Source organism: Xenopus laevis, chromosome 4L, assembly GCF_017654675.1.
Source record: "Xenopus laevis strain J_2021 chromosome 4L, Xenopus_laevis_v10.1, whole genome shotgun sequence".
Lineage (NCBI taxonomy): Eukaryota > Metazoa > Chordata > Amphibia > Anura > Pipidae > Xenopus > Xenopus laevis.
In genome coordinates this window covers 121920787-121934611 of record NC_054377.1, presented here as the reverse complement: position 1 = coordinate 121934611, position 13825 = coordinate 121920787, and the positions used below count along the sequence as shown (strand labels likewise).

The 13825-nt window shown below is 39.7% G+C and overlaps 1 protein-coding gene across 1 annotated transcript in view; it reads left to right on the top strand.

Annotated features, from left to right (window-relative positions):
* The window catches only part of sfmbt1.L (Scm like with four mbt domains 1 L homeolog), a 45813-nt gene that overhangs the window by 23008 nt on the left and 8980 nt on the right, over positions 1-13825 (top strand). The window contains exons 8-16 of the mRNA XM_018258908.2: positions 57-158; positions 330-483; positions 1520-1602; positions 4047-4179; positions 5272-5385; positions 6852-6894; positions 7207-7268; positions 9422-9558; positions 11455-11564. Coding sequence (XP_018114397.1) covers positions 57-158; positions 330-483; positions 1520-1602; positions 4047-4179; positions 5272-5385; positions 6852-6894; positions 7207-7268; positions 9422-9558; positions 11455-11564 — 938 coding nt within the window. The remainder of the gene's footprint in view (positions 1-56; positions 159-329; positions 484-1519; positions 1603-4046; positions 4180-5271; positions 5386-6851; positions 6895-7206; positions 7269-9421; positions 9559-11454; positions 11565-13825) is intronic.

Here is a 13825-nt window from a genome sequence, read left to right as displayed (position 1 = left end):
TCTCGTGCCTTCCTGAAGTTTTGAGCTACTAATAGATTCTGTTTTCTGTTGTACAGGAGCAGCCACCATTACCAATTCATTCCTTCTCGGCAGGGATGAAAGTAGAGGCCTTGGATCAGTCCAACCCATCATACTTTATGCCAGCTACAGTCACTAAGGTAGTAACATTGTTGATAGAATTTTCTTTCTTCTTGCCTGTTATTGTTCAGTTTAGTGAGCATGTCTGGGTGGGTAGGACTCAGCAGTGTAAGTATAACTAGTTTGGCAGGCTTAGGATCTGCTTATTTCCCTTGCAGTATTACGGTTTAATCTGACTGCACTGCCCCCAGGTGTTCAGTGACCGGTACTTCTTGATTGCGTTTGACGATCTCAGACCTTTGGACTCAAGAACTAGTCGGCTTTTTTTGTGCCACTGTAATAGCACTGAAATCTTCCCTGTTGGCTCAAGTCAGAAGATGGGAGTGCCCCTCCGCCCCCCACCTGGTATGTTTACAAAGATTGAAATTGTATGAGTAATATTTCTAGTTGTCTAATACCATTATATCTTCTGTAGCCATGCCTGTAGCACTAGGAGAAAAAAAGAAAATGATAAAACAATAAAAAGTCGAAGTAGAAGTTTCAATGAAATTGCATTAAATTTAAACATTTTTGAGAGGACTTGTATAATAGATAGATGAATTTGGAAAGCACAGTCTTCAACCCATGCTTTCTAAATAGCCAATCTGCAATCTGCAATGAAAGCTTGCATGAACCTAAATCTGAAATGCAGATTCCCTCCACTTGGCTATGTTCGCTTACTTGAATCTGAGGGCATGGATGGAGTCAGGGCTATTTTTGCACCTTCTATCCCACCAGTTTAGGGGGCCCACTATCAGTCAATTCCTCCTCTATAACTTTTGTATGATACATTCCCCAAATGTGGCAGACCCTTAATTTTAATCAGCTGGAAATGTTTTATGGCAGTGTAATTATTTATTGTTTGTTTTAATTATATTGGAACAGAGTTTTTCCTAATTAAGATTTAGTATTTTTTGTCTTGTGGTGTCCCATATGGAGGTGGGTTGTGCGGTTCAACGTAACAAAGACAAAGGGATCTGTGGGTTGTCCTGCTTGAGAGTAGTACTGCCACAAATTTCTTGCTGAGAAGGAAACACCAATAAAATATAGGCCCTGGGCCTACTGGCCTCCCTGGAGCAAGAGCCTTCTAATAAATGTACAATATTCAAGTCTCCTTCCAGTGTCTCAAAAAGAGAACCCAGTTTGTAACTAAGATTCCGAGTTTATATTTTATTCTAAAACTTGGACCAGGTGGGAGACATGCCTAATACGAATAATAAGAGTATCAAGCAGTTGTTTCAAAATGTAATAATATTAATAATATATGTTTGTACTTACACCAATTACACTGTTTAAGGGAATCCCTTCCCTAATATTATATAATAGGGAATATTTTTTTGTTTTGGGGGGTATGTACTAAGTTATGTAAACAACAGCCATTTGGTCTTTTTGCTTTCTGTAGGGCACTCAGAGGAGGAATTTGTTTGGGATAAATATTTAACTCAGTGTGATGGTTCAGCTGCTCCTGAGAGTAACTTTCCTATGGTGAGTATCATCAACTCTTTGAGCTTTTTCTATTCTGATAATTGCCAGTAGCCCATACTATTTAAGTGCAATAAACTAGAAAAAAATTCTGTATTTTCAACCTTCTAATTTCTTGGTATTAAGTCACTTTGGTAGTTTGAGATACTGAATACATTGCTCTCCATCATCTGAGGTTCTGAGCTCACAAAACAACAACCCAGAGATTATTTGTATTTTTTATTATTGTATACTATTAACTTATCTTTTTTGCACGGCTATGCTAAATACATAGCTATGTTAATATGTCTGTCTATGTTATGAAAATCATAGCAGCTTTATCCTGCTACTAAGTTCCATTTATAGTTTGGTTTGGCTAACTATGCCTCTATGGCTTCTTGGCAATGAGATTAGAACTCAATAGGAAGTCTAAGGGGCTTGAGAAAAATGACTGCTGGTTTACTAACATATGTGCAAAATTGCCCTGTGCAGTTGCAACCAATCCAATTTTTGCTTTCATTGTGTAATTTGTAAAAGCTGATGCTGCAGCTGATGGTACAGTTTAGCAATAAAGCAGTACCTTGCACTTGATTCAACAAAGATATAATTCATCCTTATTGGAAACAAAGCAATCCATAGTGGTTACGGGTGTGCAGTTTTGTAAATGCTTTAAGTTACAATTAAATAATATACAGAGCATGATTTTGCCTACTTAACTGAACGTCATAATATAAAACACTGCAAAAACTTCCAACAATACTTCTATTTCTAGCTGACACACAACATGATATTCTACCCATTAAAGGACCAGTAACATCAAAAAATATTTTTAAAAAATTCGTTAGAAAACAACGAAAAAAAACACCAAGACAAATTAAAATTTCAAAATTGCAAAGCCTTTATTAAGAAATAACTTACTGAAACTCCACTTCCTGTCCTCTTCTGAAACGGCGATATGGCGACCATCCATAGTGCGGTGCTGGATTTGTCCTCCCTGGCTAGCTCCCATAGGCTTCTGACAGCAGGAAGACGGTGCTGGAAAGCAGGATGAAGAGCTGAAGTGCCCGGTGTGCTCCCGGAACATCCTTGTGCAGAGCAGCGTGCCTCTGGGGAGATCTTGCACGGACTCAGCCTCCTACTAATCCAGCCCTGCAGCAGCAGGCGATTCTTAGCGAGTGCCCCAGGCGCACACTGACAGCCGCACACTTTTTTCACAGGCAGCAGCAGCACTCGGCCATTCTCATGCACGGATTGCATCGCGCCGCTGCTCGGAAGCCTCCTTAGTCCCGCTCTGGAGAGATGCTGCTAGGATTGTACCGGTTCCAAGTCGGAGCGATAGAGGCTGTCAGTGTGCGCTTACTCTTGCGCCTCACACAGACACCGGCCGGCACCAGCCGCACACCGCTTGTAACGCTCCTGCGATGTAACGCTCCTGTGCTGATAGATGCGCCCAGAGGGGATGTCTGCGATGTCTGTGTGCCCTGCCACCCGCCTGGGGCACTCGCTAAGAATCGCCTGCTGCTGCAGGGCTGGATTAGTAGGAGTCCGTGCAAGATCTCCCCAGAGGCGCGCTGCTCTGCACAAGGATGTTCCGGGAGCACACCGGGCACTTCAGCTCTTCATCCAGCCGTCTGCTTTCCAGCACCGTCTTCCTGCTGTCAGAAGCCTATGGGAGCTAGCCAGGGAGGACAAATCCAGCACCGCACTATGGATGGTCGCCATATCGCCGTTTCAGAAGAGGACAGGAAGTGGAGTTTCAGTAAGTTATTTCTTAATAAAGGCTTTGCAATTTTGAAATTTTAATTTGTCTTGGTGTTTTTTTCGTTGTTTTCTAACGAATTTTTTTTTAAATTTTTTTGATGTTATTGGTCCTTTAAAGGACAACTAAACCCTAAAATATTAAACTTATTAAAACAGCCTTTTAGCATCTCTATAGTAGTAATTATCCAGGCATTCAAAGTTGCCAGAGGAGTTTCCCATCTTGGATTTTGTTAGGAGTGACACATGCTCGGTGTTCTTTGAGCAGCTTTTGAAAAGCTAAGCTCAGGGGTGTCACAAATCATCAAGAAGAAAATGAGGTTCATCTGCCTTAGAAAATGATGCCACAGGGCTAATTATTACATTCTGATGATTATTGTGCTGGTTTATGAGCTGCCATGTACCAATGATCTGAATTATTTACTAATCAGCCTTATATTGTGAAAAATGTGGTTGCTTTTGGCTGGTTAAGTTTTAGATCTCGTTTAAATATACAGATCATTCAGTAAGTCCTAAATACTGTCCTTCTGTACAAAAACTTTAATGTAAGGTTAAGGGCACAGCCTTTTGTACAGCAGTGTGAGAAAGATAAGTATCTGGGAAAAGAGAAAACAACGGGAGTGTTTCTGGGTGGTTTAGCACAAGCCTTTTTAAATAATTATTTACTTATTCATTCTCAATTCTACCTTCACATGGTCCCTGCTTTTTAGCCACAGCCACAGAGTGATCATGTCTTCCAGGAACGAATGAAACTAGAGGCTGTCAACCCTTTGCAGCAAGAGGAAATCTGCATAGCTACAGTCACCCAGGTCATGGGCTCTTATATCAGGCTACAGTTGGAAGGTACATCTCTTTTCTTGCCCGCTTGCCCTTGGAAGCATGTATCAAAATTGCTGAGTGGGGGAGGGGGGGTTTACAAATGTGCTACATTGTGCAAAGTGTGATTGTCGGACAAAAATGGACATGTTTTATTTACCCACATCCCAGCATTCTTTCTTAGAATTCCAGCAAAATTGTGCTTGCACTGGGAGTCTCTCCCGATGTTTACAACTCAGGTGCAACTTGAGGCTTGTGTTTTTAGAGTGGGGGGTTGTATTGTAGTGTTGAAACAGCATTAAATTACGATTCTTTTGGAGTAGTTCAACTGTACTGTAGGAGCTACGCCATTAACACCACATTGAGGGCAGCACTAGGTGCAGGGTTCCCCAGCATTAATAGGCAGACTTTTAAGCAGAAGAGGCAGGGGGGACTTAATCGCACTTAGTTCAACCATGTTGAAGTGCAAGGAGTGTGTTTGGATGCAAGTAACTTAAATGGCATCAATATGTTCAACATTTGTTCTCAACTATTTGTACAATACTTTTGCTATAAAGTATGGGGCAGATTTATTAAAGGTTAAATAGTGAATTAGAATTTTCGATTTATTTTTTCGGTGTCAAAATTCACACATTCAAATTTGAATCCCCATATTCGAATGTAAATTTGAATGTGAGATTTATCACACCTCAACCATGGAAACAGTCCTAATTCGAATATTCGCCACCTAAAACCTGCTGAGTTCATGTACAATTCAATGGCAGAGGTCAGTTGAGCCATTTGGAGATGTTATTAGCCTTCCTGACATTCGAGAAAAACTTGATTCGTACGTTTCGAATACCATTTGAATATGATTTGAATTTTTCGGAACTATTTTATTGAATATTAGACATTCATTTTTTTTCTTAACCTCCCTGTCGAATTGTGAGTAAATTTGAATTTATTAGAGTAAAAAAAAATTCACATGAATACGAAATCGGACCTTTGATAAATGGGCCTACCTGTGTCTTTTTACCAAACGCACAAAATAGGGCTTGTATCATTGCCTGAGATGTTGAATATGGATATTGCTTTGTATTTGATTAATTTGTGTTCATTGTACCCCTCCTTACCCATCAGGCTCTAAGCTGCCCATACCAGAGTGTATTGTGCATGTGGAATCCATGGACATCTTTCCAATGGGGTGGTGTGAGACCAATGGACACCTTCTCTGTGCCCCGCCTCGATCTAAAGGTGTGATTTTTTTTTATATTCATGTCTATTATAGATAAGAGCAAATATGTGTTAAACCTTTCAGTGATTAGTGCATTCTCACAATTAAATTATCTTTATCATATTAATAAACAACAGTGTTGCACAGCAGTTATTAGTGTTCTGCAACATAAGTATCCAAGGCCATTGAGTGCAGTGAAATTAAATTCTCAGGTCTAGTAACCTATAGCAACCACTAATACTACCTGCTGATTGGTTGCTTTGGTTTTCTAGTCCTGGAGCAAACCTTACAGCTTTTATTACATTACTCCCTGTTTCAGCTGGAAACATTTGTTGTGTGCATTATAACAGTACTTAAGAATCATAGATTAGGCCAGTTCTGCTGTAATGTCCCATTACTGGAACCTGTTTTATGGCTTTTCTTGAAGTTTTGTATGGTGCCTTTCCTAACATTAATCTCTACCCTACCATAAGCCCATTAAAATGATAGAATAACAGAATCTACCCTTGAACAATATTTGTGCAGGCCTGAACTCACTAAACCTGTCAGCTGGTTCTGTGCCATCCTCCTGCAAGGGGACTTTGATAAAGCACATTAAATGCAAGTGGGCCCAGGATGTGCCCGAGTTGGATGAGGGCTCCAGGAACGAAATACACGAAAAAATACCCGAAATCAACATATCAATAAAAGACAGATACATCCACACAAAATTTCTGAATAGGGTTTATTATACAACGCACAGGCTGGCACGAATATATCAAGGGTATCCTGATGTATGTATAAAGTGTAATGTAGAACTAGGTCATTTTATTTTTAATAAAAAAAGGTAATTTAATATTTTATTATTGGGACACATTGGAGATCTAAGTCTCCCTCCGGGAGACAGATTATGCATCCATCAGCTTCTCCATTATGCCAAGAAAGCAATGCTCCTGCCATGGAAAGCCATGAAACCACCTACTCTGGGCTACTGGATAAAGCTAATAGATGACAGTCTCCCGAGACAAAAACTAGCATACCTAGCCCGGGGATGCACAGAAAAATTAGATAAAATTTGGGACTGCTGGTTAGACAATGCATGGACCGAGAATAAGAGACATTGTTTTATTGCAAAAGATTTGCGTTATATGAGAATGTGCATACTTCTTATTTCTTCCAACTTTCAATCTAAATTTAAATGGAAAAAGTTAATAAAGAAAATCTTTAAAAAAAAAAAAAAGATAAAATATTATATATTTTGAAGATTAGTAGATGGGGGGTTTCCTTTCAAAATTCATCATGTATGTGTATAGCTATGCACATTATACAATATCTTACTCATGCACCCTCCATTTCTTTCAGAATCGTGTATATACTCTCCATGACACAACATAACTGTCTAGCAGATGGAAATCAATGCATATGGGGACATTGATTATCAAAATGTATGGCTCGTATTAGGGTTGTTTCTATATAATAAGTAACTTTCTCCCTTTAAATCCTTTAGTAAATCCACCTAAGAAAACGGTTGCCAGTCAGCATGAAAAACCGTAAGTATTTTATATCCTGTTCCAAACACTCTATAATAAGCTTTTCGATATCTGCCAAATCTGCAGGACGTCCATCAAAAACGGATGCACTGCTGCTAGAGCTGGATCAGGCAGTAAAAGGGTTAGCAACACCCATTCAGTAACCTGCGCTCAGCTTTATGTAATTGCATAGATGGTGCGTTGACGGTCTTTCTCCATATTTCACTTTACTGTATCTCTTTTTAACTGATCTGCTGCCAGCCATGAATGTTGGTCTTGAAAATTTAACTCTGTTTTTGCATGGTGACAACGTGAATACGTGTTCTGTTGTAGAATCCCAGCCTCTAAGAACCTGAATGGTTTAAGCACAACAGAGTCTGCGCCCTGCAAATTTAGTAAGTGAACTTCTATTAAGTATTAAATCTCTTATCTGGCAATCCAATATCCAGAAAGCTCTGAATTACCAGAAGGTCATTTCTCCTACAGTCCATTTTAAGCAAATATTTTTGCTTTTTGTAAAAGCAATTCCTTTTTCAGTGTAATAGCTAAACAGCACCTTGTACTTGATGGTAACTGAGCTGCATGAATACGTATTGGTGGCAGAACAATCCTATTGGGTTTATTTAATGTTACAATGTTTTTACTAGACTTCTATATATCCTATACCTGTATCAGAGTACCGGTATCTGTAAATTTGATAATAAAAAACATTTTGAGAGTAAATCCATCCCATTATCTTAATATTATTGGCAAGTAAGAGTATTAGTAAGTGTCTAAGAAATAACTGGAAATATGAACCCGATTTCATGCTAGAGGAAAGAAACACATGTTTTTTCCTTGAGCACTACCTTATTTAAGAAAAAACTCAAACAGAATGTTTGCACCCATGTTTACTGGAAAAAAACCTTGCATGCAAGCGTGAATCCCATTGTTCCATTAATTTTTTCCTATTGTTTTTTAATTATTTGCCTTCTTCATCTGCTACTTTCATGCTTTTTAACTGAACCTGGCAGCCAAAACAAACTATTAGAGCTCATTCAAGTAACTGAATCCAGTACAAACAAAATAACTGCCTTTTGCACAAATCCTGCATGTAGAGAGACGTGATGTCTGTTGATTTTAATTGGGGATTCACCGAATCCACTTTTTTGGATTCGGCCGAACCCCTGAATTCTTTGTGAAAGATTCGGCTGAATACCAAACCGAATCCTAATTTGCATATGCAAATTAGAGGTGGGAAGGTGAAAATATTTTTTATTTCTTTGTTTTGTGACAAAAAGTCATGCAATGCATATGCAAATTAGGATTCGGAATCCGAATCCTGTCGAAAAAGGCTGAATCCCGAACCGAATCCTGGATTCGGTGCATCCCTAATTTTAATAGAGTGAACTCTAATACATCTCCTAGGCAAAAGATATAATGGATCTAACTGTCCATGAATGTCTGACACCCAACTGCTGCAAGAAGACAGAATAAAGCGAAACAGATGCTCAGAGAGGGATAGTAAAGATAAACGTAATTATTTCAGAAACGATGCAGAATGTTTAGTTGATTGTATTTAGTTTCTTATTTCAGTATGATGAAACTTATATTAAATTTTTATTTTCGCAGTAGTTCCCCTTTAAGTAGCTCAGGGGATGGGGCCACATATCCAAAATTGGGCCCTACCAGGTATGGCAACCACCCACATGCTCTTGTGCAACACATGGATTATGGACTATATACTTAATTTTTTATTTAGTTAACTCAGTGGTAGGGGAGAGAGCAGGGCATTATTCTCAGTGGAACTTTGTAGTCACACATATTGTAAAAAGCTTTTCTAAGGCCTATAGATTGGAGTTATGGTCAAAAAATTGTAAACTATGTGCTTGTCATTTGCACACAGTTTATGTGTATAGGCAGGACAGTAACCCCATGTGCAATTTATGCATACATACCTCCCAACTGTCCCGTTTTGAGTGGGACCGTCCCGATTTTGAAGGCTCCACCTGCAGTCCCAGGGTTGTTACTGAAATGTAACCAGAAAAGATACTTTTGTAACAATATAAGATAAGTAGGTCTCTTGGGAAGACTGATTTGCAGCTTAAAGGGCAATTCACCTTCATTAGCAAAACTGTAATAACACATAGAAACCACAGAAATGTGTTCAAACTTTCATAACTTGCCAAATTTTGTAAAATGGACATGGTAATTAGGGGGTGTGGTCACACACTCCACACGCCAAATCTTTTTGTCCCACTTTCTGTTTCCAAAATGTTGGGAGGTATGATGGATATTCCTCTGTAGATCCAGGCCTCTTCTTTATGTTTGTAGCAAATTGGAGAAAACTATTATTATTTTTTGCTCAAGTGCCCAGCCTTTGTAACGGAAGGAAAGAACATAATAAAAATCATTTAAATGTGTTTGCACATGAACAGCACTTGTCAAGTCAGGTTTGAACGCATACCTGTCCAGCAGGATTCGTATTTGTCAAAAAAAAAAAAAAACTTTAAACTTGCAGTGAAATGGTTTCCATCAATGTCCTTACTTTGCTCTCCCTCCCACTCAGACTCCAACGGGAAGTACCTCTGCCCAAAGATATACTTCAACCACAGATGTTTTTCTGGACCATATCTGAACAAGGGAAGAATAGCAGAATTGCCGAAGTCTGTTGGGCCTGGCAGCTGTGTTTTGGTCTTAAAAGAGGTGCAGTCTTCATTCCATGCTATTTTAATAAATATTATCCATGGTGACAGTTTTCTTTATTTTAGCTTTTGATATTTGTTGTATCTGTGCTTTAAAAAGCATGTTTACATACATTTAGGGGGTTATTTATCAAAGGTCATGTTTGTGAAGCTTGTGAGGATTTTTCTACCTCGAATAAACTCACAACTGGAATGTTTGCTTATTTATGAAAAAAATCTGATTGTAAAAAACGTGATTGAATATGAGGCAACTAGGTAAAATGCTCTATCCTTAGGGGCAGATTTATCGAGGTTCGAATTCAAAAAACTTCAAAATTCAAAAAGACCAACCAAAATTAAAAGATTTTTTTTGAACGAATAGGTCAGTTTTCAATCTAATTGGTCTGTTTTGGATTGAATAGGTCAGGTTTTAGATCAAATTCGAATAAAAGTAATAATAGCGCATTCAAATCGTCTGATTCTATATTTTTTTTTCAAAGTCCACCAATTAACTCCAAATTGGTTCTAGGAGGTCCCCCATAAGCTAAAACAGCAATTCAGCAGATTTTAGATGGCGAATGGTCGAAGTCGAAGTTTCAAAGAGACAGTACATGATAACTTTTAATATTCAAATTTTAGATTTTTTTTCAAATCGAATTTGGACTATTCCCTAGTCGAAGTAACAAAAATTAGCTCGAAATTAGAATTTTTGGAATTTTCACTTTGACCTTTGATAAATCTGCCCCTAATTGTCTCAAAGACTCATTGTACAATATTATGAAACTGACACATGACAATACTACTTGACATGATTATATGTGCCAATTTATTAGTATTACCAGTTGTTTAATCTACTATCTTTGATAATCAATAAAAATGTTCAAATAAGAAAAAACTCTATTGCATGCCATCAGGGGGAAAAAACTTGAATATCTTGGATTGATCGAGTTACTGGTTAAAAAAAACCTCCAATAACTCGAATTGATCCAGTTTTCGAGAAAAAAACCACCATAAAAAAAACCTGAAAATCATAAAGGCAAAAAAATCTTCAAAAGGTTCAAGTGACCTCTGCCATTGACTTCTACATGACCTTGACAGGTTTTAGCTGGAATATTTTCAGATTCAGCTTTTAGCAGCTTCGGGCATAATAAATCTTTTTATTATCCTAAAAAATGTGAGTTTTTTGTGAAACTACCCTCGAAATCTTGAATAATAAACCCCTTAGTCACTGTCGGATTGGGGTGCCAGGGGCCCAACAAAAATCCTCAAACAACTAGCCCACTTATTCTCTCAGTAGTCTCTTCTCTTTACTTACTCTCATTTGCCTTTCCTTGTATAGAAATGGGAACTAGCCATACATAGCCAAATAGCTGAGTCAGCAGGATGTCCCATTGACATCTAAGCCCACTGGGAGTTTTCCTGGTATCCTGGAGGGCCAGTCCAACTCCATTCAGTACCCTTTAATAGACCGTAAAGTATTAGGGCTTGTGGACTCTGCATTCAAATGGTTGAACAGCAGGGTTCTATTACTTACCTTAGCTGAGTTTGCTGTAGGCATTTAAAGCAGTCAAGCCTTGCAATCTATTAGCTTCCATTCAAGTTTGTTGGTTCTTTATACAGAGGGAAAGCTATTTATATACAGTAGTTGTCCAAAGAAAATGCTTGTACATGACGGTTAAACCATCCCTTTAATTCACTGGGTGCAAAATAGCTAAGAAGATCAAAAGGGAATGATATGGATGCATACAAATCGCTGCTTCCTTGTAGCAATACATTTTCATTAACCCAGTGTATTGCCCTAGGAACACCATTAGGAGTAAAGAGTTAATCCTACTTACTTCACAAAATATTTCCCTTTTTTAAGTTAACTTGACCGATTTTTTCCATTCTCTATACCCATACTTTCTCCTGATGACAGGTCCTGTCTTTGCTCATAAACGCTGCTTATAAACCCAGTCGAGTGTTACGGGAACTGGAACTGCAGGAAGATTCTTCATGGTCCCAGCACACGGAAACTATCAAAGCAAAGTAAGTCATTATCTTGTTCCCATCATATTCTGTATGAATTTTATTGGCTCTCTATTGGTCCAGAGATTGAGATCATCTTGGAAGGCCAAGACATAGGGCCTGATCCATTGATGTTCCTTAACTTTGTTTAAAATGAGTGCATTTCTTCTCACTTTTTTTTTTAATTTACATTTTGTAGCACACCCGTGAGTGTACTTTTGCTGTGTATTGAGGCTGTATGTGACCAGGCTAACACTGCTATTAGTGTGCCCCCGACCCCCCCAGTGTACCCGGGCAACTCCCTGCAACTCCCGGTACCTGGTGTGGATAAATGCAGCAGTAGATTCAGCCAGACAAGTCCTTTGCAGTAAATTATAACTGGTTTATTAACAGAGCACCGACAAGATCATAGGTTACAGTACTTTGATGTTCACTGGCAGTTATAGAGTAGCCTTCAACAACAATATTCCCTCCAGGGGGGTAGAAGATGCAACAGACGGAGTAGAAATCAATATAGATCAGTAACAATAGACTTGGGAAATAGTTACCACTCTCACTGGGCACTATCCTTTATGGTTGAACACTAAGGCATGGGTTTCTCAGCCTGGGGTCTTGTATCTTGGCACCGGACTTGATCCTCACCTCACCCACTGTATTCAGCCTGGGGTCTTGGATCTTGGTATCCTATCTGGTCCTCAACTCACCCACTGTAGTCCCTACACTAGTGGTTCAAATACCACGGGGTCCTAACCCCACTATTTCTCCTCGTTGGAGCCACATCTGCTCACTAGCTACCCTGTGCTGACTTTCACTCCTAGAGCGACTATTACTGTAATACTATCCCTATCTCACGCTTCACTAACTTTTCCGGCAGACCTGGACCTGTAGTACCTCACACTGAGGCAAAGTCCCAGGACAGACCCAGACCTCATGGTGCTAAACCCTTTTATATTATCACACAGTGCCATCTAGTGGACAATCCCCAGGTACTAGTGTGGACCCAGCTAGGGACATAGCTGCCTGAGTTAACTAAAGGGCCCTTAGGTGTCCAAATACTAAAGAGGAATGCCTGAGTTAACTACACCCAAATCTCAGGGTCTCTACATTCTCCCCCCACTTAGAAACGTCAACGTCCCCGTTGACAAACTAAACAGTTACTCTCAAGTGCACAATAAATCACATTTTAAATAACATTTACTATTTGTACATCACGCTTCAACAGCCTCTCCAGAGGACTGCCCATGGTACAATGGATCCTGTAAACAAAAATATTGCAAACATGCATTTTTCCTGAGCACTGTATCAATACTTTAATGCAACCTCATACTGGGTCCATGGCCGTGGCCCCCAAATCCTATTACCTCGGGATTAACCCTACATATTACCAACACTGTACTTAAATTCTTTATTCACATTTCTATTATTTATGCACTTAGGCGGGAAAAGGGAATTGGGATTTTGGGACAAGTGTCCCTTAACTATTTACAGTCTCTGGGTTGTTTGCCAAAGTCCTCCTTCCAGGTGGGTGCGATTCACCCCTAGAGTGGCTAAAAATAAAGAACCCACTACAGAGTTCAACATGGTTTCAGTCATGCTGCAGATCAAACCTGAATCTCTTTTCTTTATGAGTCCTGACTCCAGGGGAAGCCTCCCCAACTTGAAGTGTCTCAACCCAGAGATGAATAACAAAAATAAAGCTCCATTCCTTGAACTCCATAAACAGTTAGCAACGAAGTGCAAAAGACTTACTCCGGTCAACTTTAACTGGGGGTGGTTACTTCACCCTTCCCCCCACAACAGAAAACAGCACCCTCCAGGGTGTGGCATGACCAACGGTCGCAGAACTCTATCACAGTCCCTGATCACCCTTAGGACTTACACCAGGTACGTGAAACGCCTTTTAACATCCTCATAAGACGTGTAATATCTGGGGTGAGGCTTCTCCACCTTCTGGCCTTGATCCCCAGTGACTTCCACACTGAACAGCCTCGGGATAGGATTGTACTTGCTGCTGCTGTGGACTGCGTGCTTCAGCACGGTGCGGCCCCACCACCATTCCTGCTCCAACATGCGGACATATTCCCAAGCCTGCATTCTCTTGGGCCTTTCTGAGTGTATCAGAATATTAGGGGGCATTTTCTCCTTCATGGTGATTTCTTCCACCACCCAGTCATCCAGCTCGTTTTCCACCCTCTCATACACCCAGAGTGGGGCATAGGGCATGTAATACCCCCAGAGTCGGTTCACCCTGAAATTTATGACTCTCTGGATGCGAGACACTG